Here is a 26,012-nt window from a genome sequence, read left to right as displayed (position 1 = left end):
AATAGTTTCCTATCCTGTACAAACCATAATCAGCATAATTTTCCTGTTTCCAATGACTCCATACTCTTCAATCTTCCATACAGATGTTCCTTTCATTTTCACTTACTTACTTATTTTTTACCTCTATCCCTTTTCTGGAGCAATGTCTATTTTGATTACAGTAAGTATCTTTCACTTTTTTTCCAAAAAAAATTCTCACTTGAACTACAGTTTTGGGTTCACTAAAAATACTGACTTTTTTTCAATCTGCTTTTTGCCAAACACCTTCTGGCTCCTTCAAAATTCTGTTGCTTGCTGTTCTTCAACACATCCAGCCTCTACCTCATCTGCTCTGCCACTAACTCCATTCACCATGTACCATTTAATATCCTCCAGAGTTTTCCTGTATTTTTTCCTTCATTAACTACTCTTGCTGTTCAGATTTCTTCTCCACAGCCCCTTACTGCACTCCATAGATCTGTCCTGGCTGTCATCTTGACTTTGTTCCTTTGATCTTGTTCTCACAATGCTCAGTGCCTTTGGAGAGAGTCCCAAAACTATACTGCCAAGTATTTGGGGAGAATGCTTGAGTTACTTTAAAGAATAGTTTAGGGTTTAAGGGGTTTTTTTTTTTTTTTACTGGATTTATTTTACCACCAACTGTGAGCCAGAACGTGGAGCACAATAGCCTTGATGCTGACAGAGCAAAGCAGTCCTGCTGGCACCAAGGACTTACTGAGCTCAAGGCCTTTGTCCGAGTACACCCTCCTCAGAAAGTAGGCCAGGCGCTGTCAGATCTACAGTCACGATTAGGAAGAAGACTCTACAGAGATCTGTCAACATTGTTGGACAGTGCGTGTAGCTGACTGTGATGACGCAATGACTGTTGACCTTTCAAGGAAAATCAAACGTGTGAGATTGTTCAAAAAGGCTGAGGAAAAGCTGATCCATTTCAGTAGCTGCAAAGGTATGCAGAAGCCTTCATATAAGGCTTAATTAAGGCTGGAAAAGACCTCTCAGATCACCCAGTCCAACCAGCAGCCCACCCCCACCATGCCCACTGACCACGTCCCTCAGTGCCACATTCACTTGTTTATTGAACACCTCCAGGGACGGTGACTGCACCACCTCCCTGGGCAGCCTGTGCCACTGCCTCACTGCTCCTTTTGAGAAGAAATGTTTCCTAATATCCAACTTGGAATATCCATTAGTCTGCCCAAGGCGGTGGTAGAATCACTGTTCCCAAACGTGCTATTGTACCGAAGGAGGCTCAAATGCCTCTCTTATCTCAACTTTTAGCTTTAGTGACTGGCTTCCCCTCCCCTACCCTGCCACACACCGCGCTCTATTTCTGGCAGCCTCCGACCGTACCTGCTGCTGTCCCTCCCCGCTTCCTGCCCCGCAGCCCGCCTCTCCCTAGGGAGGACGCTTATTCTACCCTCGAACGTGGGTGAGGAAAAGGGTGGAGGCGCTGACTCATTCAATTCACGCATGTACCACTGGGCTCGACTGACTGGACTTTATTTTAAAAATAGTTATCTAAGGCTAGGGCCAAGGGAAAACAACACTGGAGGACCTGCTGGTGCGGGGCGATGGCACGCGTAGGGCTACAGTGGCAGCTATTAGCACGGGAGGCTCCCCCGCCCCGAGGCCTCCCCACGGCTGACCAGGTGAGCGGACTGAAGACCGAGGCAGCTCGAGCCCAGCCGAGTCGAGCCGAGCGAAGCGGGGAGGTCGGAACCGAGGCACCCCCCAGCCGCTGTTCCCGGGATGGGCGGCGCCCTCCCGGCATCCCCCGGGGCGGGGCGGATGGGCGCTTGCGCGGGCGGCAGGCCCGGCCTCCGCCTCGCCATTAGCGGCGCCGGCGGCTCGGCTCCGCCCGGGGCGGGGAGCGGGCGGCGGGAGGGCTCACCTGCGCGGCGGCGGGGTCAGAGCCGGAGCCGAGCGAGGCGAGAGCGGGGGCCTCCTTTTGTATTTTCTCCTCGTCTTCGTTCTCTCGCCTCTCCCGTGCGCTGCGTCCCGTTGAGCCGTCCCGGCGCGGCGGCGGTGGCGGCCGGGCCATGGTGCGGCGCGCCCGGCTGGCGCTGGTGGCGGCGGCGCTGGTGGCGCTGGGGGCGCCGGGCGGGCAGGGAGCCCGGGCGCTGGAGTGGTACACGGCGTGGGTGAGCACAAGCTACGTGGAGCCGCTCAGCAACCGCACGGTGCGGGGCAACACGGAGAGCGGCCGCTACGGGGACAGCTCGCCCAAGGAGAGCGCGCAGGGCCACGTGGGCATCCCCCGAGGCGCCTCGCCCCGCCACATGGAGGGCTGCGCCGCCGACACCGACTACGACGTGCCGCTACCCGCCGGCGGCCGCCCGGCGCCCGACGGAGACCCGCCGCCCTGGATCGCGCTGGTGGCCCGCGGCGGCTGCACGTTCAAGGACAAGATCACCAACGCGGCCAGGAAGCGGGCGACGGCCGTGGTCATCTACAACGAGGCCCGTTTCGGGAACAGCACCGTCTCCATGTCCCACCTCGGTGAGCGGGGAGGAGGCGGCTTTGTCTGAGGGACGGCGGGCAGGCGATTGGGGAAGCGACCCTCGTGGTAACGCCGCGAAGAGCCGCTTGTAGCCTCCTCCGCTCCGTCCCTTAAATCGCCGCTGAGGGCAGGGTTTGCTTGGGGCCGTGGTTCTGTTAGCCCGCACCTCGCGGCAGGCGTGCGGCAGCCGGGGCAGCTGGGCTGTGCCGAGCGCCTCAGGGCGCCGCGCTGCCTCGGTGTGCATAGCCGCGGCTCTGTGAGGAGAAGCGGCTCCGCCGGCTCTATTCTGCTCGTCGTCCTCTCCCGTGTGAGGGCTGGGAGGAAGGTAAACAAGCTTCTAGCTTGGGGACGAGGTGAGAAAACTGATGCCTAGAGGAAAACGTTGAGTTGGCTTGTCACAGCGCGCTTATCTCTAGCCTACGGAAAGGAGCCGTGCTGTCTGCAGATGTCAGAGCTGGGATGGATGCTGCAGCCGCGGCTCGACCTGTGCCCGGAGTGCAGTGCTGGCTTAACAGATGTGATAAGATCAAATGCTTGAGCAAAAGGAAAAAAATCCTCCAAGCACTCCTATAAAAATCTGTTAGCATTTGTAGGCTTCAGAGGAACTGGAGGGTCTTGAAGAAAATAGAAAGGTGAAGCAAATCATGCCAAAAGTATCAGCGACTTGTGTTCCTGATGTGATGAATTGGTTAGTGGCCAGGCTGTCCTTGTGGTGAGGAGAGGGAGGATCAGGGATTTGGTTGAAGTAGAACTATAAGGTGTTTCTGCAGAAAACAGTGTTACTTGAATGTGGCAAGCTGAAAATTGCCTCACAGCATACTGGGGGAAAGGTAGCTCTTGCTGGCACAGCTAGGATTGTAATCACTGTTCCTTCTTGCCTGCTGCGTGATTGAGTAGGCCATAGAATCGTTAAGGCTGGAAAAGACTTCTCAGATCACCCAGGCCAACCAGCAGCCCACCCCCACCATGCCCACTGACCACATCCCTCAGTGCCACATCCACTTGTTTATTGAACACCTCCAGGGACAGTGACTGCACCTCCTCCCTGGGCAGCCTGTGCCACTGCATCACTGCTTCTGACAGTAAATTTTTCCTAATGTCCAACCTCTCATGGTGCAACTTGAGGCCATTCCCTCTTGTCCTATTGCTGCCACCTGAGAGAAGAGGCTGACCCCCACCTCCCTTCACATCACTGTAGAGTGTGATAAGGTCTCTCCTGAGCCTTCTCTTCTCCAGTCTGAACAATACCAGTTCCTTCAGTTGCTCCCTTTGAGACTTGTGCTCCAAATCATTCTTTACCTGCTGTGAAAGAGAAGGTGGACTGCAAGTTAAGATGGGCTTCTGATTTAGGTCCTGTGTGGCAGTAAAGGTTCTTTCTTTTGCAATTATTTTGTTCTTTGCTCATTTTTCTTTTATTCTTGCTGTCACTTTGGTTGATAAGTACAATTTTTTTTGTCCTGTGAGAATTTCTTGCATTCCACTTAATGCACCATCATAGTCTCTTATGAATATTTGTTTTTTTTCTGTGAAATTTTTCTTATCTTGCTTATTTCTTTTCTTTTTTCTTTGTGTAGTGGAAGACCTTGTGTTGACTTGCTAGTGTAGTTGCATCTGTCAGCAATATGAAAACAAATGCTCCCTGACTGCTGCCATTCTGTTAACATTTCTCTTTGTAATCTGTTGGAATTTTGCTGATAAAAGCTCTGTCTGTGTGAAGAATAGGCTTTAGTGTAGTTATATACAGTTATACGTTTGTACTTATTTATTGTGATTTCACAAATGCAGGCTGGACCTCAAGATCGTTTGGATGGCATGGAGATGTGCTGTATTACAATATAAGCACTATCTCCAAGTAACAGATTTTTGCTTCACAGTGGGAACTTTTAATCATGTAAATGTTTGAAATAGCTACTGAAATTTTCGGTGCGTTCTTCTGGGAATATAGGGAAGAATTACTGTTGGTGTTTCAGGCTTTGTGTTGCTTTAAGAAAAATGGGACAAGGGTGAACATGGAATATAGAAATATTTTATTGCAGATGTGAGTTTTCCATTCTCCTGAACAGATTTGTGAGGTGACATGAGGAAAATCCTACTTGTGAGCAGGGTGCGTAGAACACTATGAGAGATCTGTAGTGCTGTATGTAAGGAGTGGAGTTGCACATATATGAAGAACATCCACTTAGTGGATTTGCAGCTGTGGCACTGGAAAAGATGCAAGACAGTAGTTGTTCTAGACAGTAAATGTGTGTGCAAGCCTGAATAATATTCAGGTGATAAGTGGGGGACTGTTCCGATCTCTAAGGTTCATTTTTTCATTCTTCTAAAAATCCTTGCCTTTAACGCTTCTTCTGCGCATGGTGGTGGCAGTTGCGTGCTTTTAGGCTTACTCCAGCTTGTGTAAAAAGATTGTTGGTGAGGCCAAGAAGCGATTTGTGCTAGCTGGTGTCAAAGCATTTGACTAAAGACAAAAATTCCAAATAATCTGCAGATTACTTGTTTGTTTTATGGGTGCCCTGTGTGCGTCACAAGAATGCAGTGAGCAGGGATTTCAGTTAGTAGTTTTGGAGCATCGCAGCCAGGAGTTTGAGCATGTAGCCTTGCGGTCCTGTTCCTTTCTGCAAAAGAAGGTTCTTCAGACACAACTTTTTACTGACGTCTCCTGTGTTTCAGGCCTTTGCTCTCTCTCTAAGTTCTTGAGAATGTTGCATGTCTTGTCTCCCTGAGGGAAGTAATAGTGAAACCACTTCACGTGTGGCTGTGGAGCAATTTTTTCCAGTAGAAAGCATTCGTTTTGCTTGGATGACTCAAGGAGTTGTCTGTCCTTCAGTTACTGTATCCGTATGGTCTAAACTCCATCTTCAGGTTCACAGAAATAGAGTTTGCAGGCATTTTGAACTCTGTTTATTTTGGGGGGTGGGGGGTGAAAACTTAATGTAATGCAAAGGTTTAAAATTCCTTTCTGAAAGGAAAATAAATACTGTGTATAAATACTATCTGGGAGAGGCTGGGGAGGCGTCTGGAGTGTCAAGGTGTAGAGAATTGTAGGGAGTAGACCAATGAGCTGGGGTGTGCTCTGGCTTGGAAATGGGGAAGTGGAGAGACCGATACTTTGTGCTGGGCATCCAGCCATTTGTGAATACTCTCGCAAGCTGTGATTTTAGGATCCTGATCAGAATGTAAATAGGAGTAAAATATGAAGTATTGCTCTGCTTGACAGCTGTACTATTGTGTGTAGGAATGGGGACCGGCTGCAGTAGTTCAAGATGAGTCTGGAATGGAGCTTCAGTGCTTGGCTTGTGGATTTGAGGGAAGCTTGGGTCATAGCTGAAAACATACACTTAAGACAGTTTTCTTTATGTAACTTATTTTTAATCAGGCTTTGCCAAAATACACCTAGCTAATTCTTTTCTTCATTGACGTGTTTTTTTACGCAGCTATATTGAACTAAATAGGTGTGAATGATTTTGTACTGACAATTCTAAAAGCTCTTGCCAGCTCCCAACGGGCAGAGTTAGGATTATTTTGGCACGTACTTCAGCCCTTTGCCACTTTTCTTTCAGAGACCTGAGCGATACTTGAATTATGTACCACTTGAGAATCCTCTGTGTTACCACTGCTCACTACTGAAAGCTTCAGTGCTGTTTTACTGAGAGGACAGAACTGAAATCGGAGGCTTACTTAACCTGGAGAACAGCTGTTGTGTTGGGCTGCTAAGTTGTTTAAAAGAAACAAAAGTAATTTCAAAATGCTTGTGTTATTGTGTGTAAAAATACATACATGTTGGAAGCCCATGTGGAAATTGGGACTTGAGGCTGTATTAGTTGCTTGGCTACTTGACTCTTCTGAATGTATACCTGCTTCTTGAGGCATGTGATAACACACAAACTTAGGATCTGGAGAGATGAGGTGGGGCTGGGTGATTGGGGAAAAGCTTGTCATCTGATTGCTGCTGTAAATGGCACTGGTAAAGATCAGAGACTTTGTTTTGCTGCCAGGAGCAAAACATATTCAGTGTTAATTGTGTCAGTGTAAGAGATATTTAAATTGGCTCTAAGGGCTGAGTTCCCTCAAACCTTGAGAGCCTTCTAACATTTCTCATGAGGACAGAAACTGAGTGTGACTGTGGTTGGTTTCTGGATGATAGAAGATGATCTTTACGTTGTGTGTGTTCATGAATGGGAATAAGTGTGGTTGTGTAGGCTGTGTGGAATCAAGGGGCTTCTGTCTGTATAGCTTTCTCTTTGTGAGGAGAGTGCTGGCTGCCATCTGCAAGAGGAGGCTGTAACAATATATGCAGTAAAACTGACCTTGGCTCAGTAGCAGGGTACATAACTTCATCTCCACAGAGTTTCAAACATGTACATTGTAATTCTGTAGGCACTGGAATGGGCTTCCCAGGGAGGTGGTAGAGTCACTGACCCTGGAGGTGTTCAAGGAACGTTTGGGTTTTGTGTTGAGGGACATGGTTTAAAGAGAACTATTGGTGATAGGCGGATGGTTGGACTGGATGATCTTGTAGGTCTTTTCCAACCTTGGTGCTTCTCTGATTCTGTCCTTATTTCCAGGTATCCTAAGGATTTCCCAGCACTCAGTTGAGATGATAAGGGTTAGAAAAGCACACACCAGATCTCAAATCTACCTGACGCTGAAGCATGAAGCAAATCTTAGAAATAAAAAAAAATAATAATTAAAAAAAAAATCCAGGTTTATTGTAATGGGGTAAAAATGTGGTTGGTTTTTGCAGAAGTAGAAACAAGTAGAGAACAGCAAAGCCAGCAAAATGTGCTCTCAACAAGCGTATGTGACTTTGAGGTTTTTAAAAGTGTGATTTTTTTTTTTTCAGGTCTGAGTTGTGTTGCAGTTGAAGCTGATGGAATGACTCAACACCATTTGTCTTTGAATTATGCGTTTCAGAACAGAAGTCTAAAATTAGAGTGAGGAATGAGTTAAAGTCCTCAGTCTTGCAGGCTGCTCAGGGCAACTGCCTTTCTGAGGTTGCATTTGTAATAGTGGATCTCAGTTTGTTTTTTTTTTCTTCCCTTCCTTACGTCTCATGACCTTCAAGGCCATCATATTTGTGTGCATCTTAGCAGGTTCCTGACCAAGTCTTTAAAGCTGCTAAAATGCTTTTAATGGACATTTAATAAAATTTGCAGTAGTTACATTAGTTTTAAAACTGGAAGCTGTCGCAGTATCTAGCAGTTGTGCAGAAATACCCTGCTTTCAATTCAAGTAAATAACTGATTGCTACTTGGACATGCCAGTGACACTACAGATGTAGGCATTGCTATGTGTTGTGGGGTTTTAAAGTGTGTGTGTGTGTGTGTGTGTGTGTGAGAGAGAGAGAGAGAAATTGTGCAGAGATCTATCTAGCAGGTGTAAACTGAGTGTAGATTTTGAGCTTAAAGAGGAAGTCTGCGTTGCTTGAAAAATCCAGACTGCTTCCAGCCTTCTATTCTTCAAGTAAGAGTGAAAATACATGAATGCTGGTGCCACCCATCCTGGTATTTGTGAACTCTCGCAATTAATTAACGGTCTACCTAAATCAGGAGATGGAGTCTTGTGGAGAATGGTTCTTGGTTATGTGGGATTCATTTTTAACTTAATATGTTCTTTTCTTGGTAACTTACTGATGCAGTGCAAGGTCAGAAAGCGAGAAGAATATCGCACGTCCTTCTCTACAGGATTCATTAGTTTGTCTAGTAATGTTTTTGTGCTAGTTTAGGGAGAAAAATAATAATTGTTGCACAATTCTGAGTGTGTTTGGATCTGCGGTATTGTGTGAATAGTCACACTGTTGGTGAGTAGAGCTAGTTGCTCATGGATTTGCCCTATTTGTCTTAAACTTCACTGCTCTGCATCTCCTGAATACAGCCAGTAGGCAAGACAGCACACGCTGGGTGCTAGGTGAATGCTGGCTGGGCAGATGGTTGCTGGTGAGCAAATGCTGGATGGCTAAGCAGGGACATAAGCTGGGCCTTGCTCCAGCAGCACCTTTTTCTCAGACCTTTGAGAAACCCAGCCCTATTTGGAAATGCTGCTCTTTTGCCAGGTCTGGAAGCAGCTGATGGGTGTAATAGTTCTTACGGTAGTTGAACAGTGGGGTGATTGCATAAGGTGGAGCTGGAAAAGCTTACCTGGCATTCAGACAGGAGGGTTATTCAGCTTGTGCTTGGAACCTGCAACTTTTCGTCCTCAGCTGCCCATCACACTTTCTGGTGGGAGGGGGGGAAGGGGGGGGAAGGCTGCTACGTGCAGAAGTGCACTGTGAGCCCATTCCCCTTGGAGAGTTACTGAGGTGGCAAGGTTGAGTGGGTGTCTCAGTAAGAACAGTCTCAGCTGGAAGATGTCTGAAATATTTAAGGCAAATAACTCTGCACGGTAATAGGCAGTAGGTGAGTCCAAAACGGTTTTCCAAGTTTTCAGAATCCCCACTGAACATAATGCCATATATTAAGCAACAGGTTTTTTTTAACATGACTTGCCAATAGTGCCACTAATGCAATTGGGAAGGGAAGAGGCTTTACATCTTCAGTGGGAGGCTTCGCTGCAAGTAGCAAGTCAGTAAGGTTGTGAATCTGAAAGGGTAGCTGTGATATTACAACTTTTTATTTTCAGCTGGGGAAATTCTATTCTTTATTCCATGACTTTTTCCCTGGATCAAGCTTCATTTTGACTTTTCTCAGAGACAGGAGTATAAGGCAAACTAGAAAGCTGTAATTTACCAAGGGCGTATAGTAAGAACTATTCAAATAAAAACGGCATGGACCATTGAAAAGGTGACATTCATAACAAGTATATTTAATTTCCATTTGTTTTGTAATACTGATCAGATGTTTCTGAGACAATACTGGAATCACTTCCAGACGAAACTGAGTAAAACCCTAGTCACAAGGAGTCTTTGTTCATGCCATTTGGTCTTGACAGTATCTTAGCTTGTTTGGCTGCAATATGGTGCTTAGTCTTTTTTTTTTTTTAATTAGGTGCTTTCTTTTCCATATGCATGGAATGCTTTTGAGTATTAGTATTTAAGAAAATATATATTTTTGTTGCATGCTTCCAGAAGAGTCTGAAAGTATTTCTTGACGAGTTCTCGGCTTGATGTCTCATTAGATTGTGAATACTTAGTAATAACATATAATAATAATGTAATTGAATATTAATTATCCAGTCTTTTCGTTGTTGTCTTTTGTCCAGTGGTAGTTTACATTCTGTCTACAGCTGCAGTTCAAGTTCCTACATTAATGAAGGCTAACTGTTCTTGAGTTGTATGTTAGAAGCTTAGCAAATTCAAGATAAGATCTTTATGGCTTGCCAGCTTTTTGCATGGCATCTACACCTCCTCTTGCTGTGTGGAATGAGGAGTGTAGGGCCTTGATAAAAGCAAAGTGTACTTTCAATACACTTGGTAGTGTAAACTCCTAAATATCTCGCACTTGAGTTTCATAATGTAAGTAAAGGGTTCTCTATTATTAAACCTTATGTAAGTTCTACTGTTCTTGAAAAAATGAGGACACTTTCCTGTAATTTTACTCCCTGCTCTTAATTGAAGAGGCCCAAATTACTGTCAAGCTAGAATGCCAAAATTTTTACTGATTTTTCATATTTTTTTTTTTCCCCCCTCTAACAGGAACAGGAAATACAGTGGTGATAATGGTTGGTTATCCGAAAGGAATAGAGATATTGGAGCCAGTACGAAGAGGCATTCCTGTAAGAATGACCATTGGCGTTGGCACGCGTCACGTGCAGGAATACATCAGCGGTCAGTCGGTTGTGTTTGTTGCCATTGCCTTCATCACCATGATGATTATATCGCTTGCTTGGCTGATCTTTTACTATATCCAACGTTTCCTGTATACAGGATCACAGTTTGGAAACCAGGTAATCGGAGATGCAGCTTGAAAGGACTTGCAGTCTTCTGTCAGATCAGTTGCCTAACTTCCTGTGTTTTATTGAAGTGTTTTTAAAGATCTGTTCCTTGTTACTATGTTGTCATAGAATTGTAGAATTGTTTGAGTTGCAAGGGACTCTTAAAGGTCATCTAATCCAACTCTCCTACAACGAACAACGATACTTAGAGCTAGATCATGTTGCTCAGAGCCCTGTCCAGCCTGACTTTGACAAGGACAGGACTTCCACCACATCTCTGAACAGCTTGATCTAGTGCCTCATCACCCCTATTGTAAAAAAAGTCAATCAAATTGCTTCTATCCAATCTAAATCTCCTCTCGTTTAGTTTGAAATCTTTTTCCCCTTGTACTGTCACAACAATTCGTGCTATAGAGTCTGTCCCTTTCTTTCTTATAGCCCTCCAACAGTATTCAGCGATGATTAGTGAAGCAATAAACAGTTTGCTAGTTAGCACTATATGCTTGGCTAGTTGTAATTATAGAAACCAATATGAAGTAGTGGGAAATTAATTTAGCCAATCATTAAAAAATGAATGAGGGCAGTTTCTTGTGTTATTTGTCATCTAAGTTAATTTTTAATGTTAAAAGGGTGGAAGTTATTTTCATTCTTATGTAATTTTCATTCTGAACGTACTATCTTTACTAAACAGAATTTATTTTTTTTAATGAAGAAGGAGACCATGGTAATTCTTATTTTTAAGACAGAATAATTAGAGCTTACATTTATGGTTCTAATGCCTTACAAAAACTGCTGTGAATAGCAGTGCTCTGGAAGGAGCATGTGTTGTGCAAGATTGTGCTCAGTGGGACTGTTAGAAGTGCTGAGCATGATGGGAGAACAGGAGAGGTCAGGAAGGAATAAGTTCTGTTCTGCTTTGCCCTTTCTGTGTTCCTGTATTAGTTAAACTTGCAGTCTACATGAAGTCATGAAGTGTTGATTCCCTGTAGTCATCTTTTCCTTTTTCTTTTCAAATATTTAAGTCTTGAAAATATTCTCTGAATGTAAATTCTAAGAAAAATATTTTCTTGTGAAGTACTTACAGAAGGAGGAATGCATTTTTGTTCTATTTTTTTTTTTTTTAGTTAAGAAAACCATTTCTTCCTGCCTGCATGTACCTTAGGGTAGTTCACCCTGGAGGGAAATCAAATGCTTTGTAGTTTGTAGATTTTTAGATTGAATGGGGTGCTTCCCAAAAATAAGTACCATAAACTCTTAACAGTTTGTCATCTAAATGCTTTTTAATTAAATGAAATCATCTAGCGTTAGACTGTTACGCCATGTTCCCTAGATCTTCCTCTTTTATAGCGACTATTGAAAACAGATTAACGAAACTGTGAAGCTGTGAGATGTTTTGAATATCTTTGGTCAAAATACAGTGTTAGAAATCTTGAGAGAAATTTGGAAAGAGGAAGTCATTTACGTAACCTGAATCTTATTTGTTTGGCTTATTGACTTCAGCACAATTAAAACTTTGAAGTTAATTATGACATGGTATAAAGCAAGCTACTCTGCAGCTGCTTAGTGAGGTTGCAGACAGGTGTCTTGTGACACATTCTAATATCAGTTTAGCAGTAAATCTTTGAACAGCTTCTTGCTGCTGGAGGTGAAGCAGGCCAGCGCAGGAAACCCGAGCTGCTACAGAAGGTGGAAGAAACTGCTGCTGGTTAAGTGCAGTGTGGGGGAAGTTTCAGACTACTTCCTATCATGGGGGTTGGAACGTGATGATCCTTGGGATCTCTTTCCAACCCAAGCCATTCTATGGTTACTTGAGAGGGGAGAAGAAAGGTACTTCAAGTTCATATAACGGATATAAGTTGTTGTGACATCATTAAGAGAAAAGGTGCTTTTTTTTTTTATTACTATTATTGTATTTCATCAGTGGGAGTTCTTGCTAGGTTGATCAAACTCTTAATTGGGAATGTTCAGTTTCTAGCAGTAGCTATGTCTTTGTCTTAGAATACAGTACTGCTTTATTTGCTTGCTTCCCCTCCAAGCATAATTAGGGCTGTTACTGTATAGGAGTCCAGTATGTTGTCTCATGTCTGTGAAGCCTTTCTTGTTGTCTCCTTTGCATAATGTGTCCTTTCAGTGTAAAGCTTTGGATAATGTGTTAGACAGTGTTTAAGGAGGGAAGGCATGAATAGCTACAAGCAGCCTTTTGACCTGGTAGCCAGCTGTAGGCTACTCGGCAGGATTCCACCTACTCTCAAACTTGTATAAAACCTACAGCCTGCTTGCTCATTGCTTGGCCTAACAAGAAGGTCTGGTTAATTCTGTTGTTGCAGCTCTAAAGCATAAATTAACTTCAATTTTCCTGTGTGGGAAGGCCCTTAATGCAAGCAGCTACTGTACAAGACTGTATGTCTGATCTGCTTAGTTCTGTGCCAGCTGAGGCCATTGTTAGAGCAGTATGCCTATAGATAATGTTTACTATTGTGCCCCAAGAGTGCAAGACTCGTAGTTCTTCTGCATCTGTACTTTGAAAATAAATTATCTGGCCAGAGTTGAATTTTCTGATGCATTCAGGAGGCTTAGTAATCCATGTGGAAAATGTTTAAAAGCTTTGAAATGCAGCTCTTAAAGCTCAAGTCTATGCTAATGCTTCACATCTTTATTCAAGGGACATAGAAAGGAAACCAAGAAAGCAATCAGCCAGCTTCAACTGCATACTGTGAAACGTGGAGACAAGGTAACTTGGTGGCTTTGGTTTTTGATGAATGATTTGAAGTATGTCATAATGCCTTATTGGAGTCTAGTCTGAAATTATCTCAAAATAACTGCAGTGAGATTCTTACAATTTTAGGCTGATTTCATTGCATTGCTAGAAGACCAATTTTAAAATTGAAGAGTCAAAATTCAACTGCTTCTGAAACACGAGGCTGGTTCGTTGCACTTAGTATCTAGTTACACAGAACAGAGGACAAAAAAGAGCTGATACTACTATAAAGATGAGGAAACACTGATCTTAACAGCACTTGAAAACATCAACAAGTAGATTGCAAAATTCTTCCTAGGACCTATTGATTGTATAGTTTGTGTGGCTGATATAAGCTTTTCATTTAAGAGAACATCCCATTTTATTTTTCAGAGGGCCTTACAAATCTAAAAAACTTTGAAAAGCAAAACACTCCAACTTTTTCAGCATACGATACGTGAGCTATAAAGACTTCAAGTACAAATGTAAGAAGCTAAAACAATTCCACTAGAATAAACAATTCTAAAAATTCAGTATAGCTTTCAAAAAGTTAATTTTACCAGCTTAAGGCCTAAACTAATAACTCATAGAACAAATATGAGGTAGGAAAAAAAGAGGTTTTGAAAGAAACAATTTAGCTTCAGGCAGCTGTGAACCTAAAAGCTAAATTAACTTCTGAGAAGATTTCTGCTAGCATACAGATGTTTCTTTCCCAGCCTTATTTATTTTATTTGATCAGCTTTTACTTAAGGACTGGCATGTTTAGAGATGAAAACAAGAATTTTCTTTAAATCCATGAATAAAATTAAGGTGAAGAAGGGTGCTTAAGATGTGGTGTGACTGCTGCCGTTTAGTTTATACGCTATGGAAAATGTCCTTTGTGTAGCAAACTAGTTTGAGGTTAAAGCAGTCACAGAGCCTGCCTTTTTTTTTTCTCTTGTACATTCAGAGTACTTTAGTACTTTAAAATTATTTCTTGCTTCCAATTAAATTGTAAATGGCATCAAAAAGTAATCGGCCAAGTTCAGAATGGGAAATGTGCATCGTCCTCACAAGGTGAAGTTAGAAAGAAGGAAATATAGAAGTGGATGACAACTTACATGAAGTAGCATCAAAGCATAGCATCTGCGTGGGAAGAAATGGAGGTAGAGTCATGGTAAACTCTATCATGAGGAGCACAATGGAGCTGTTAATTGCTTTTAAGCTGACACTCAATCAGCCTCTAGAATGGGGGAATTCTAAAGTGTATCAGTTCATTCCTGTTAATGTATCTGTCAGCAAAGTAAATAAAATAGGGGGATTTAACAAAGTTCTTGTGCAGTCTGCTCGTAGCAGCTATTAGTGGCGCGTTGGTCAAGCAAAGGATGAAATCAGATAAAAATATCTAAAATAAAGCTTTTCTGCTTGGTGAATAGTATCTCAATTGTTTTGAGTCAGCCAGCTCTAACCAATTTTGGTAACTTAGTGGTGCAAATGTACCTTTGAACTAATGTGAATTTATCTGAAAACACGGTCTTGCCTCTAAAGAAAAATGGTACCGTTCATATTTCTGTTCATTCTGTTTTTATGACAGAAAGAGTGCAATTATTCTGTTTATTGTGACACAGTACAGTTTTTTATTGTCATTTCTTTCAGAGTTGAGATATTTAACTAAAAATAGGTCAACGTTTTAAAATTGTTTCCTATCATGTAGATCTTTCCTGAGAAGCTTATGGGATTATTGCGAAATGGACACTCATTTGGTCATGTGCTGCACGCTTGGGTTTTGTCTCTTGTGTAGAATAAGAAAAAACATTTATGATAGGAAAAATGTTTCTCCTTAACTGCTTATATTAAAAAAAAAAAAAAAAAGAAAAAAAAAGAGATTTGGTAATTTGAGACGTTGTGTAAAGTAAGAGCATGTAAAGGAGGGAGAAATTTTGCCTTGAAGTTGAAAGCTTCCTTGTCATACTAATTCATTTGAATGTTTGTGGTCATTTTTAACTGTTTCAGTCAGCAGTAAATGTGAAATATTTCAGTGGAGAATGAAAGGAGTTGGCCCACTGTGTGTTCTTCTAGTACTTATTTTCAAACAACTCAATTAACACTGAATTATTTCTCTTGTCAGGAGGTATTTATTGTACCTACTAGAACCATAAGTAAGGCTTCAAGGAGGCAGTAAGACCTGTTAAGAAAATTTAAATAACCCCTAAAAAAAGTAGGGATGGGGGGAATGCTGTTTGAATTTCTTATGCTATAAGCTTGGAGAAGAGACTTAAAAATCATAAAATTTTACTTCCCCTCCGTTGGCCGCCAAAGGATATATATTAGGATGTGGTAGAAGAAAAGTATATGTGGAAAAAGATGGTTCACAATATTTACCCTCAAGGACCACTTTCTGCTTAATCTCTTGCAAGTCTTGGATCAGTTAAAAATTAGATTGCACGCTCATTTATGGTGACTTTTTAAAAAATTTCTTGATTTTTGTGTTTTTTGTGAATTGTTCATGGGAGCCAATCTCCAAACCAGTGTTTCAGGTCTAACAGATAGCTTAGCATACCACTTCTAGCTATTTCAATTAGAAACCCTTGAGTTAGGGGCCTGACTTTTGGTATTTGGTATCGCTTGATGAAATCACCTCATCTAGAATTAAATGAGGGATGTGGTTTTATTTGCTAAGCTAACTTATACCACCTTTTATGGAAACTCAGAAGTTTGTTCTGTGATGACATGGACGTAATGCATTTAAATGTTACTGTCTTTAGGGTCTAGATGTTGATGTGGAAAACTGTGCTGTGTGCATTGAGAACTACAAACTGAAAGATACTGTCCGAATTCTGCCATGCAAGTAAGTTAACATTGTTATTCTCTTCTCTCTGTGCTATGTTTTACCTAACCAAAAATTTGACAAACCTTTTGGAGGCTCTTTGAAACTGGTATCAGGGCTGAAACCCTGCCATTCCTATGGCCTGTTGCACATAGATGGGTACTGGAAGACAATATAGAATTTCATACATATGGGAGGAAAAGAAACAATTGGGAGAAGTGTAAAAATGAAATAAAACTGTAAGTTTGAATTGTACACAGTTGAAATGATACTTCAGTGGTGTCTTTGTAGTTAGTGCAATCTTTTATTTTAGGTTAACACACCTGGAAAAGATGCTTCCAGAGCTTATGGTTACATCTATCCTAGTAAATTAAGCAGTACCTAAATGTCAGGGTTACAGAGGAGTTGGGTTACCTGTCAAGGCGGTGCCTTGCATATCTTTTGATGAAGTAACGTCTGGTTTTCATAGTAAGTTCTAAAGGGTGTGCTTGGTTTTTTGTGTTTTTTTTTTCCCAGACACATCTTCCATAGAACGTGCATTGACCCTTGGCTTTTGGATCATCGAACTTGTCCGATGTGTAAACTAGATGTTATCAAAGCTTTGGGATACTGGGTACGTTGCACACTTGTTTTAATCTTCAAGAAAGAAGTATAATGCATTAAACAAGTCTTCATGTAACTGTTAAGATTGAGAACAGTTACTACTTTACTAGCTGGAGGAGCTGAGCACAGATACAAGAGTGAATGAGAATATGAAAAAAAGGGAATTTTGTGGATAGGAGCTAAAACAGAATATTGAACTGTTTATGAACCCTCTGTGTACTCTGTGGTAATCATTTTTTTTTCTGTCATCAGCTGACAATAGTAATGAAGTTAAAGCAAAAGTGAGGCAATTTGCTCAAGCTACAAAAAAACTAACTTAATTCAGTAGATTTCATGTATGTTTTCAATCTTGTTGAGAACTGCAATTCAAAATAAATTGAGTATAATTTTCATATATTTGAGCACATACATATAATTCCACTTATACCCAGTATTTTATCCCTGTAAATGAGGCACTACTGCGAACCTTCCTAAAGACATTGATTGGAAATTGGTTAAATAGAGAAAATGATGTGCTCTCATTTCTTCCTGACAGCACCAGAAAAGAGAGATGAAGACACACGCGGTAGGTTACTTGGTCATTGTTGGTAAATAGTCTTGAGTTCCATTAAGATGCCTTAGACATGAATGTACCTCTTCTCTTCTACTGATCTGCAGAGATCTTCAGGAAGCAGGGGTGTTCCTTGGATTCAGGGGCCTTCCTTTCATTGGCTAGGTCTGCATTATGACTAGCTTCTCTCTTATTTCACTACAGAGACTTAGCAGCTATACAGTTGACTGACTTTTTTGTTTTGTGAAGGATGGCAATGCTCCTGCTATGCAGTATGTGTGTATATATACATATTACATTCCATGTGTACATATACACCTAATTAAGGTGGTCCTATATAGCAAGTAAGGCTTTATCTAAGAGTTTCAATCTTCTCACATGAAATAACTACATTACTATTGTTAATAGCTTGCTTCTTGCTTGTTTTCAACTTGTTTCAACTTTAACATAACTTGTGTTGTATGTGAAAGGTTCTATCCTTTCGTATACAGTCTCAAAGCTGAAACACTTCAGACTTCAGAATACTTCTATTCCTTGAATTCCTACTATTGCAGGGGGTACTGATACCAACGCTAACCAAGAGGATTAATGACTCTGCTTGTTGGATAAAAATATTGGAAGCAGGTTGAATGAGATTGTATTAAACACAGAAGTCCAGTTCTCTTTTCTGGTGGAATGGAGAAAATGTCTTCTCAGCCATTCAAGTTGTGCTGGAGTTAGTAGTGTGAGATATCATTCAGCTCTTTTTTTTCTAGCTTGGTCTTCAGCCTCATCCAGGTTGTCCATTCTGATACATAGAGCAATTGTGTAAACGTTTTGCTGATATGAACAAAAGTGTGAAGAGCAAGGCAGTTCTTTCAGCAGGGTGCTTGCTGACTTGTAACAACAGACTTGAAGGTACAGCCTTATTACAGAAGTTTCTTGAGCCATGCTAAGAGCTTGAAGGCTGAATTCAGTTTTATGGTAAACACTTCAGATGCTTTGGTATATTTAAATGCTTATGGTAGAAAGAAGACAGGAAGTCCTGTTACTTACCTTGTGTTTTGTAAACTGTGTACTTAGTAGACTAGTTATTACTACTTATGAAAAATGAGAACTGCAGTTCAGGGTGTCTGACTTTCTGGTTTAGGTGAGCATTGTTGAATCTTCTGTCTTCAGTGCTTATTTAGCTGCTGAAGTTTTGAAAACAAAAAATCACTGATCTTTTCCTTGACACTCACACCCTTTGGGGTTTAGTATCACGTGTGTCTCAGCTTGTGTTCAGATGCAGTTGTTCCACAGCTTATTAAAATCCAGCATGCTATAAAGTGTGCTGTTGTAAGAACAAAGGAAGGAACAGCATAGAAGGCCTGCTTTGCTAATTTTTTGAGGAGAGGGAAAATGATCATTCTGTAGCCTGCAGAAGAGCTACTTATGCTGCACTGTACTTGTTTATTTAAATAGTCTGATTATGTTAATAGCAATAGCTTAAGGTTCAGTTTTAGGAAGAGAATTGCGTATGTAGGACTTGGATCCATTCTAAAAGTTATGAGGAGTAGCTTATGCTGTCCCCCAGATCAAATAAGTTCCTTTGCCCACATTGCAAGTTTTATTCCTGCAATGTAAGGAGCTGGCATTACTTCTGTTTTTTCAGACTAACGTTTAAAGTTAGGCTGGAGGAAGAGAGAAGCCTTTTCCTATGTCAGACTTTTGTTTACTCCAGTTTAAGAAAAGAAAAGTTGCAACTTGCCAAACTACTATTGTGAAAAAACAGCAGTTCATATAATCTTCTGCATAACTGGTAGTTTTGCTCAGTGAGGACTTCATACGTGCTGAGTGTGCTCCTAACCAGACTGCATCAGTACTGTTGACGAAGTGTTGACATACTCCAGCTGGATGGGTTGACTCCTGCCATTGCCACTCTTGGTTTTCTGAGTATTTTGGGATCTGATATTGATATTTGAAGTAGACACTGCTGAATACTAAATACTATACCTGTGAACTTATAGGCAATACTAGCTGAAAAAAGTCATTTTTTCCAATAAGGTGAAGATATGAAGTGATAATATGGAAGAACGTTGATGTGTAATGGTGGACAGAAGTGTCAATTAATGTATTTTAATTTTGAAGGGGGACCCTGAAGATGCACTAGAAGTTCCAATACCTGAATCAATAAGTGGCAGTGTTTCAGTTGGAAGTCTGAGTATTGCTTTACAAGAAGATGAGAGAAATGAAGTAAGCGAACTGTCAGCTTCCTCCACCAGTGAATCTGTATTGCAGTGTACCAGTTTAAAAGAGGATGCAGGTGAAACCACAGCATTACTTGGTAAGTAATAATTCAGTTTATCGCTTCATAATCCGTGGTGCCATTATTGGCACTGGAAGATGCCAAATGATCTGTGGAAGATCTCCAAATGATGTTAGTAGTCTTAGTATTGCACTGCAGAGCAGATGGAGTGGTGTTTGTACTGATGTTCAGAAAACAGGCAGGTAGATCACAAGGCAGTCCTGTCAAGATTGGAAAAAAATTGTTTGGGGAGGGAGAAGATACAATCTTCCCAAAACACCTGTTTACTTGTGTGGAGCATTTTGAACCTTATATATACATGACTATTTGTTCCCAGAATTTAGATAAAACAATTTAAAAGATGAATCTAGAAACAAATTTTCTTCTGATTTCTGACTTCTAGATGTGGATGTCAGTAATAACCGGCATGGAGAACATCTATCTAATGGAAATTCCCACTGAGCTGCTTCATGGAAGATACCTTGGATAGGTCGTTGAAGAACTATTTTTTATTTAAGTAGTATGAACTTCTGTCTGGTTAATGGGAAAATAACAATGTAAATTATTTTACCTTTCAAACTTTTCTAGCTGGTGTTCCAAAAGGGCTAATAACTAAAAATTTTGTACGCAAGAGGATTTTATAAAACTTCCTCTGGATGTCTCATCCTATAAAAAGATGCAATAACCCTTTTTCTGTAAGCATTATTACAATGTCATTGTGTTTCAGAGGGCTGTAACAAGATGAAGACAAGGCAGTGAGACAATGTAGAATGTCTAATAGATAAATGTTTTGGAAGCACTACTCATGTTCAGCATGTATATATGGAGAACACTTACAAGACTACAATAATTAAAATATTTTGAAAGTTCTGATCTGTTGTAATTGGAGATGGACATTGTTAAAAAAGACACAATCTAACCTTTGAAGGAATCAACTTAATGGGTATATTACATATCCACTTTGATGAAAAAAATTAGTAGTTGCAACTTTCCGTACATATAATAAAAATTTGGTCTTGTAATGTGTTCCACTGAGAGCAAAAGGAGACTCTGTCTCACTAGCTTTTTGTACTGAATTTGGCAGCAATAGGTTGTGCTAGGTGGTCTTCACGTGCTGAGCATGTAGACTTATTTAGGTATATGCACACTGGTTACCTCTTTCAATCTTAAACTCAGTAGAACAGAGGTAAAGGGCTAACTATAGCTAAAACGTATTTATTAGTCTATTTATAAGACTTAATTCCTTCTTATTCCTGCTCCCATCTTTATGTGCAAATTGAAACTGTTTCTTAGGACCTATAAACACCTTTTCTTTGTGTAGAGATGCTAGAATTCTTCTCCTGGAGATTCCATAATAGGGGGTTTTGACTGGGTTTGTCACTACCTTTCATCCCTTTCTTTCAGATTAGCAGTACTGTGCCTTATAGTCAAACACCTGTGAAACCTGAAACATCCGAGAGTAAATATAAACCCTGACATCTCCCAGTATGACCTCTTATATTTATATACTCTTAAGCGGTATAGGGAATTGCTAAACTGTTTTGTAAAGAAATATGTATATTTAAAACACTACTTAATAAGGGTATTAAATGAATCGCTTAGGATTTTAGCATTGTCATGTTATAAATGTGCTATGTTCTTCAGTTTTTTTGGGTAAAGCTGTTCTTACAGGTGGTTTAAAATGGTGTCTGTTACCAGACATTTGTTTCAGAATGCATTTCGTTTTTAAAATGTACGTTTGGAATGTTTTTATGGAAAATATGCAATTCTTTTTCTAACTTACATTGAGCTTCAATAGAAGCAATAACTTTTCTTCAGTTTAGAATGAATGTTCCAGAAAATGAAAGATTTCATCTGGGGAAACACAGTCTGAACTTCTACTTTGCAGAGCAGATGTTTCATCCTAAATTTCCTTCAAAATGTTCCTGTTAATGCTTGCTTATTGACAATAATCTGCCTCTTCCTTGTAGGAGTGTAATTTTTAGGTTTACTGGAAAATTGTCAGGTTGTAGTTCTGATGTCACCAGCAGGTGCAAGTTTTTGTGATGCCTTTATCTTACAAGAAGCACATGAGAATGGAATATGACTGACCAAGCATCTCCGAAACTGAACAAATAAAAAAAAACAGCCCACAACTAAAACAAACAATGTATAGGGACGTTTGTCTCCAAAAGAAGCCTATCAACATTTCCGGAACTGCCTTTTCAACTATCTCTTCAACATTATAAACTAAGTCTTCTCCCTCTTCCTTAACACAAAATTGAACATTGTTTCTTTTAGTAAATGTTGAGAGGGTTTAAACTCTAGCTCGAGGAGGAACCAAGAAGAATTACCAAGAGAAGTCTTGTTAATCTGTGGATTGTATCTTGCTGATATCTGCAGTGCAGTATTCATGCTGGAGGGGAGAATTGTGGTAAGTACTTAAAAATTTAAGTAATAGCTCTAAAACAAAAAGCTTTGGTTTAGAATTGAAGCTGAAATCTGGAAGGAAGGGTAGAGAAGCTAAATGCACTTAGAAAAATCTGAAGTGTTGACAACTTTAGCGAAGTGGACAAATATTAAAGGTTCCTGGAACACATCTGCTAATGTCACTATACCTGTTTCATGCAAAATGTCACAGGAGTCTTTGTGCATAGTCTGTCATAGCTGTGCTGCTGAGGAATGATGACAATAAAAGGCCGAATTGCAGTGCCTCCAATAAGCAGTTTGCTCTCCTGGGAAGCACAATGACAAAATTGTCCGAAGCGAATGTTGGTCTGACCTCAGAAAGCTTGTGTACTTCAGCAAAAATAGTGGTAGAGTAAAAATAAACAACAGGAAGGAGTCAGTCCATGGAACTTAAAACGTAGCCAAGAGCCTTAGAAACATATGGTTAGAACTGAAACAGACCGTTTAGAGTAAGTGGGGGAAGGCAGCTCTGGGTAAACACAGGTACCCAGATTATATATATGTAATTTTTACCTATGGTAGGGTAAATGTCCTTTAACTTCCTTGCCCACCATTTGGAGAATCTATAATCGGCCTCTCTGCTGAGGCTATTTCCTGCCTAATGTGTGAGCTAATGCTGTATGTATTGTGGGTTCTCATTCTAGCTGCATGTTTTTCCATAAAACATGCAAAGGTTTTTCTCTGAGATCTGTCCCTTTGTTACATTTCATTGAAACCCTCCAGAGTGGCTGGAGGCATCTATGTGGTGTGATTATGAAGTGGACAGGATGAAATGCTCAGCCACACTGGGCAGTGTTGAATAAATAAACAGGAAAATCCCTAGCAGGACCAAGGAATGTACTTCTTATAGGATGTTGAATTTCATTGGGATGGTATTTGTTAGTATGATTTCATTACTTCTAGCGGTACTGTTAGGGAGCAACTTGTAAAGTGCAAAAGATTTTGAAAGGAGACAAGTATCAAATGGGCTGGTGTTTAAAGTGAGACTTATATTGTCTAAAAATGCGAAATTAAAGAAAAATGTAATAGCAATTTTTTCAAAGCTTAGCTTCAGCTTTTAGACCTGTTGGCAAGGAAAAAAAATGAACTTGTAGACATTTCAAATCTAAATGCATCTTAACTGTGAGTTAAATTACCAGTGGTACCAGTTTAACTAGACAATTTGGATTTTTTTCCACTAACTACCTCTAATCAAGGCTGCATTCTTCTAAGCAAAAATAGGCTTCAAGCAATGCTTGGATGAGGTTCTCTGTAGTATTTGATTAGATAGCAGCAACTCCTTTGGCTGGGCCCTACTGCCAAGTGTATGAATGTCATCCATTTGCCTGTTGCCAGATATCAGAGCTAGATTCTTGAGAGAAGGCATGCCAGAGGAGTTGCAGGATGGTTTATTCACAGTGAGAATGTTTTTAAACTCTTACTTACCTAATGAACTGGGTGCTTTTATATTCCTACCAAAGCTGGCTTCTTACTGCACTTAAGGAATTTCTTTCCTATTCAGGGATATAATTGGGCATAGCGAAATACTGTTGCAACATCCTTAGGGAAGTATGCAAAGTGTCCTTTTTTTGACCTCTTCTTGATTTAGGGGTCTTCTGGTTTTCTGCCCAGCTTTCTACGTTTTCTCTAAGGCAAGGCAGTAGAAGGCTGTGCAAAGAAGCTCAGCACGCATGTGGTGATGGCTGTCCCCTTCTATCCCTGTGCTTCAGAGGGTGCTTGAGACAAGTGGGATATACAGTCACAGGTTTTGATAAGCTCCATCAGAAGCTAAAATGTTGGTTTTGCACGATTGTGGCAATAAATAGGATAGCATATTGAGCTGGTGGTGTAACTGCCCCATAAAAACAAACTTCTTTTGTCTAGCTAAGTCTAGACTGCTGTTAGCAGTACCAATCATTACTTGAGGGTGAGGGCACTCCGAATCAATAAGTGCAGCTATGCCATAAATGTACAGCCTTGGTACACATCAGTATCCTAGTGCTCAGTAAAACTGGGAATTCTTGCTCAAAAGAGCTGTAAGAGCTTGATCTTGATAGTCTTCTGAGTGGGGAGGTCATATGTAGTTGTCAGATGTTGGGTGTCTTTGGTTGGAGTTTGTCATTTCCTTAGTCTGAAGCTGAAGAGCTAGGAACTGAACGCAGCATTTCTGTGCTGGACAAATATGCTGAGGTCATTAAGGAAGTACTGACTATAAGGAGAGGTGGAACTGAAACGTAATAGAGGGGGATAACTGTCATTATCTCATCAGGTTAACCTGGAAGGAATGGTGTTCTTGATGTTGGCAGCTTGACAAGAGACTGTTCTCTTCCACAAGTTTCACTTCAGCCACCAGTCTCAGTAAGACTTGACAAGGTGCCCTAAACCAATTGAACATGCTGATACAAGAACAGAAGGGTGGCCTTTCCCAGTTTTCCTTTTATGCTTCAACTATTCGTTTAGTTCTGGCTCACACATTCAAATTTAAGAGTGTGATAAACTTACTCAGCTTAAATGGTAGAAAAATAAATCCATCCAAGTGGTATTTTGACAAGCTAGGAAACAGAATGTTTTTACTGTGTAACAAGATGAAGTTTGGAGCTGGGCTAAGGGAATGAGCCATTGAGGTGGAGGAGGAGGGCAGGGCAACTCCTCTTTGAGTTGAGATGTACTTTTATATTAGGGCTGCGCTGAACTAACTTATGAAATGAGAAGTGGCAGCAGTGATTTTTTTTCTGTCCTTGATGCTGATCTTTACTAGTTGTTCTTTTCTCTCACAGGTGGTATGTGAAGATTTGGGAATTGGAATTGTCGATTAAAAATGCACAAATCAAGCTGATGGCTTTTGTTGTTGTTCAGTATGGGTCCTAATCTCTCTCCTCAGATATCCTGCTGTATTGCAGAACTCGATTTGAGAAAGTTTAAAAGTAGAATGTCTCTACGATTGCATGTGTTTGTGTGAAGAATGCATTGCCTGGAAGCTGTTCATTTTACTTCCATCGGACCTGAAGCTACTTTTCACCATCTGAAACATGGTAATGATACTGTATTTTTAAATGAGCATATCCTTCTGAATTTACAACAGCAAAGTAATTTGAGTTTCCATCGTGTCATTAGTCTGAAGCTTAAGTCCAAAACTTTGAATTCACTTCTACTAGAAACATGAGTGCAGATAACCACTTCAACTTGCTAGTCTTTGTCAACAACTATTGACAATCAGCTTTTATGGTAACCTTGTACTAACTTGGTTGCGTTGATTGATTGGATTAAGCACCAAACTGTTGTTTTTTCCACTGTGTATGTACAATTATAAGAATGTCAAGTTATGCATTGTTGATGTAACTTAATGGCTAAAAGCTCAAATTCCATAATAAATTATACAGACCTTTTAAAAAGCAATGTTCTGAAGAGCTTCAGCGTTCTCTTTATTGTACATATGTAAACAGAACTGTGGTGGGTTGACCTCGGCTGGCTGCTGGAGGCCCACTGTGTTGCTATCTGTTCCTCTCCTGGACAAGAAGGGAAGAAAATAAGATGGGGAGATTCCTTTCCAATTGTAGTCACAGGCAAAGAAAGCAGATTTGACTTAGGGAAGTTTTTTTTTCCTAATTAGAAACAAAGGCAAAACAAGAAGATCTCATTTCCCCTGCCCTTCTCAGCCTGTTTCAATTCTTTCTTTTCTCCCCATTCTTCTAGCTCCTGCTCTGAGCAACTATGGGGCAAGTCCACTGTGATCAGTTTGTAAGGCTTTAGCTGCTCCTTTCTTACACTTTTACTCTGCTTAAATGTAGATTCCTTCTATTGGGTCCAGTCCTTCACAAAACAACAGCTCAAAAAGATTTTTACATTTTTTACAAATAATAAATGAAACACAGGGTTTGTGTTGGGGAGTTTTAAAACATAATTTCTGGAAGAATAAAAGCCTCAGCATCTGCACCTCAGCACAAAGAAATACTAATTTCATTGGCCATCCTAACTCTAAAAAACTAAATTATAGCTGTCTAATCCTCCAGTGCCTAGAGAGAACTTCTTACAGGACGACATCTTACAAAAAGATTACATTGTGTAAAACAGGAGATCTGGAAAAATCCCATCAATCCAAGGAATTTTGCACCAGGCAGTACTCAGATAACACCAAAAGCCTTGATCTTATGTTATCAATCTTCTGCTTCATAAAAATCTGAGAAGCAGATTTAGATTGTAATTGTGGCTATCCTGTATCTATAAAACACTTTTGTTTATCAAACAGCATTAAAT

The 26,012-nt window shown here is 40.7% G+C and overlaps 1 protein-coding gene and 1 non-coding gene across 4 annotated transcripts; both read left to right on the top strand.

The window, feature by feature from the left end:
- Nucleotides 1–1,808: 1,808 nt before the first annotated feature.
- RNF149 (ring finger protein 149) lies at nt 1,809–25,150 on the top strand. Of its 3 annotated transcripts, none has more exons than XM_085214187.1 (9): nt 1,809–2,499; nt 10,131–10,381; nt 13,032–13,100; nt 15,851–15,933; nt 16,429–16,525; nt 17,051–17,080; nt 19,175–19,370; nt 19,735–21,744; nt 24,640–25,150. In XM_085214187.1, exons 1-8 carry the CDS (start codon nt 2,040–2,042, stop codon nt 19,791–19,793), a joined length of 1,245 nt encoding a protein of 414 aa, XP_085070313.1. In that variant the 5' UTR covers nt 1,809–2,039; the 3' UTR covers nt 19,794–21,744; nt 24,640–25,150. The 3 variants fall into 3 exon arrangements, with proteins under 3 accessions (XP_085070313.1, XP_085070303.1, XP_085070322.1); XM_085214177.1 differs by having other exon boundaries at nt 24,536–25,150; XM_085214196.1 differs by lacking the exon at nt 17,051–17,080 and having other exon boundaries at nt 1,810–2,499; nt 24,536–25,150.
- On the top strand, nt 21,985–22,098 carry LOC116216254 (small nucleolar RNA SNORD89). Its single transcript, XR_004158707.2, has one exon. It is a non-coding gene; the product is annotated as a small nucleolar RNA SNORD89 (small nucleolar RNA).
- Nucleotides 25,151–26,012: the final 862 nt, after the last annotated feature.

The sequence above is a fragment of the Meleagris gallopavo genome, chromosome 1 (genome assembly GCF_905368555.1).
Source record: "Meleagris gallopavo chromosome 1, MGAL_WU_HG_1.1, whole genome shotgun sequence".
In the NCBI taxonomy this organism is placed as follows: Eukaryota; Metazoa; Chordata; class Aves; order Galliformes; family Phasianidae; genus Meleagris; species Meleagris gallopavo.
Note: the sequence above shows the minus strand (reverse complement) of the source record. Positions and strands in the feature narration are given on the sequence as shown.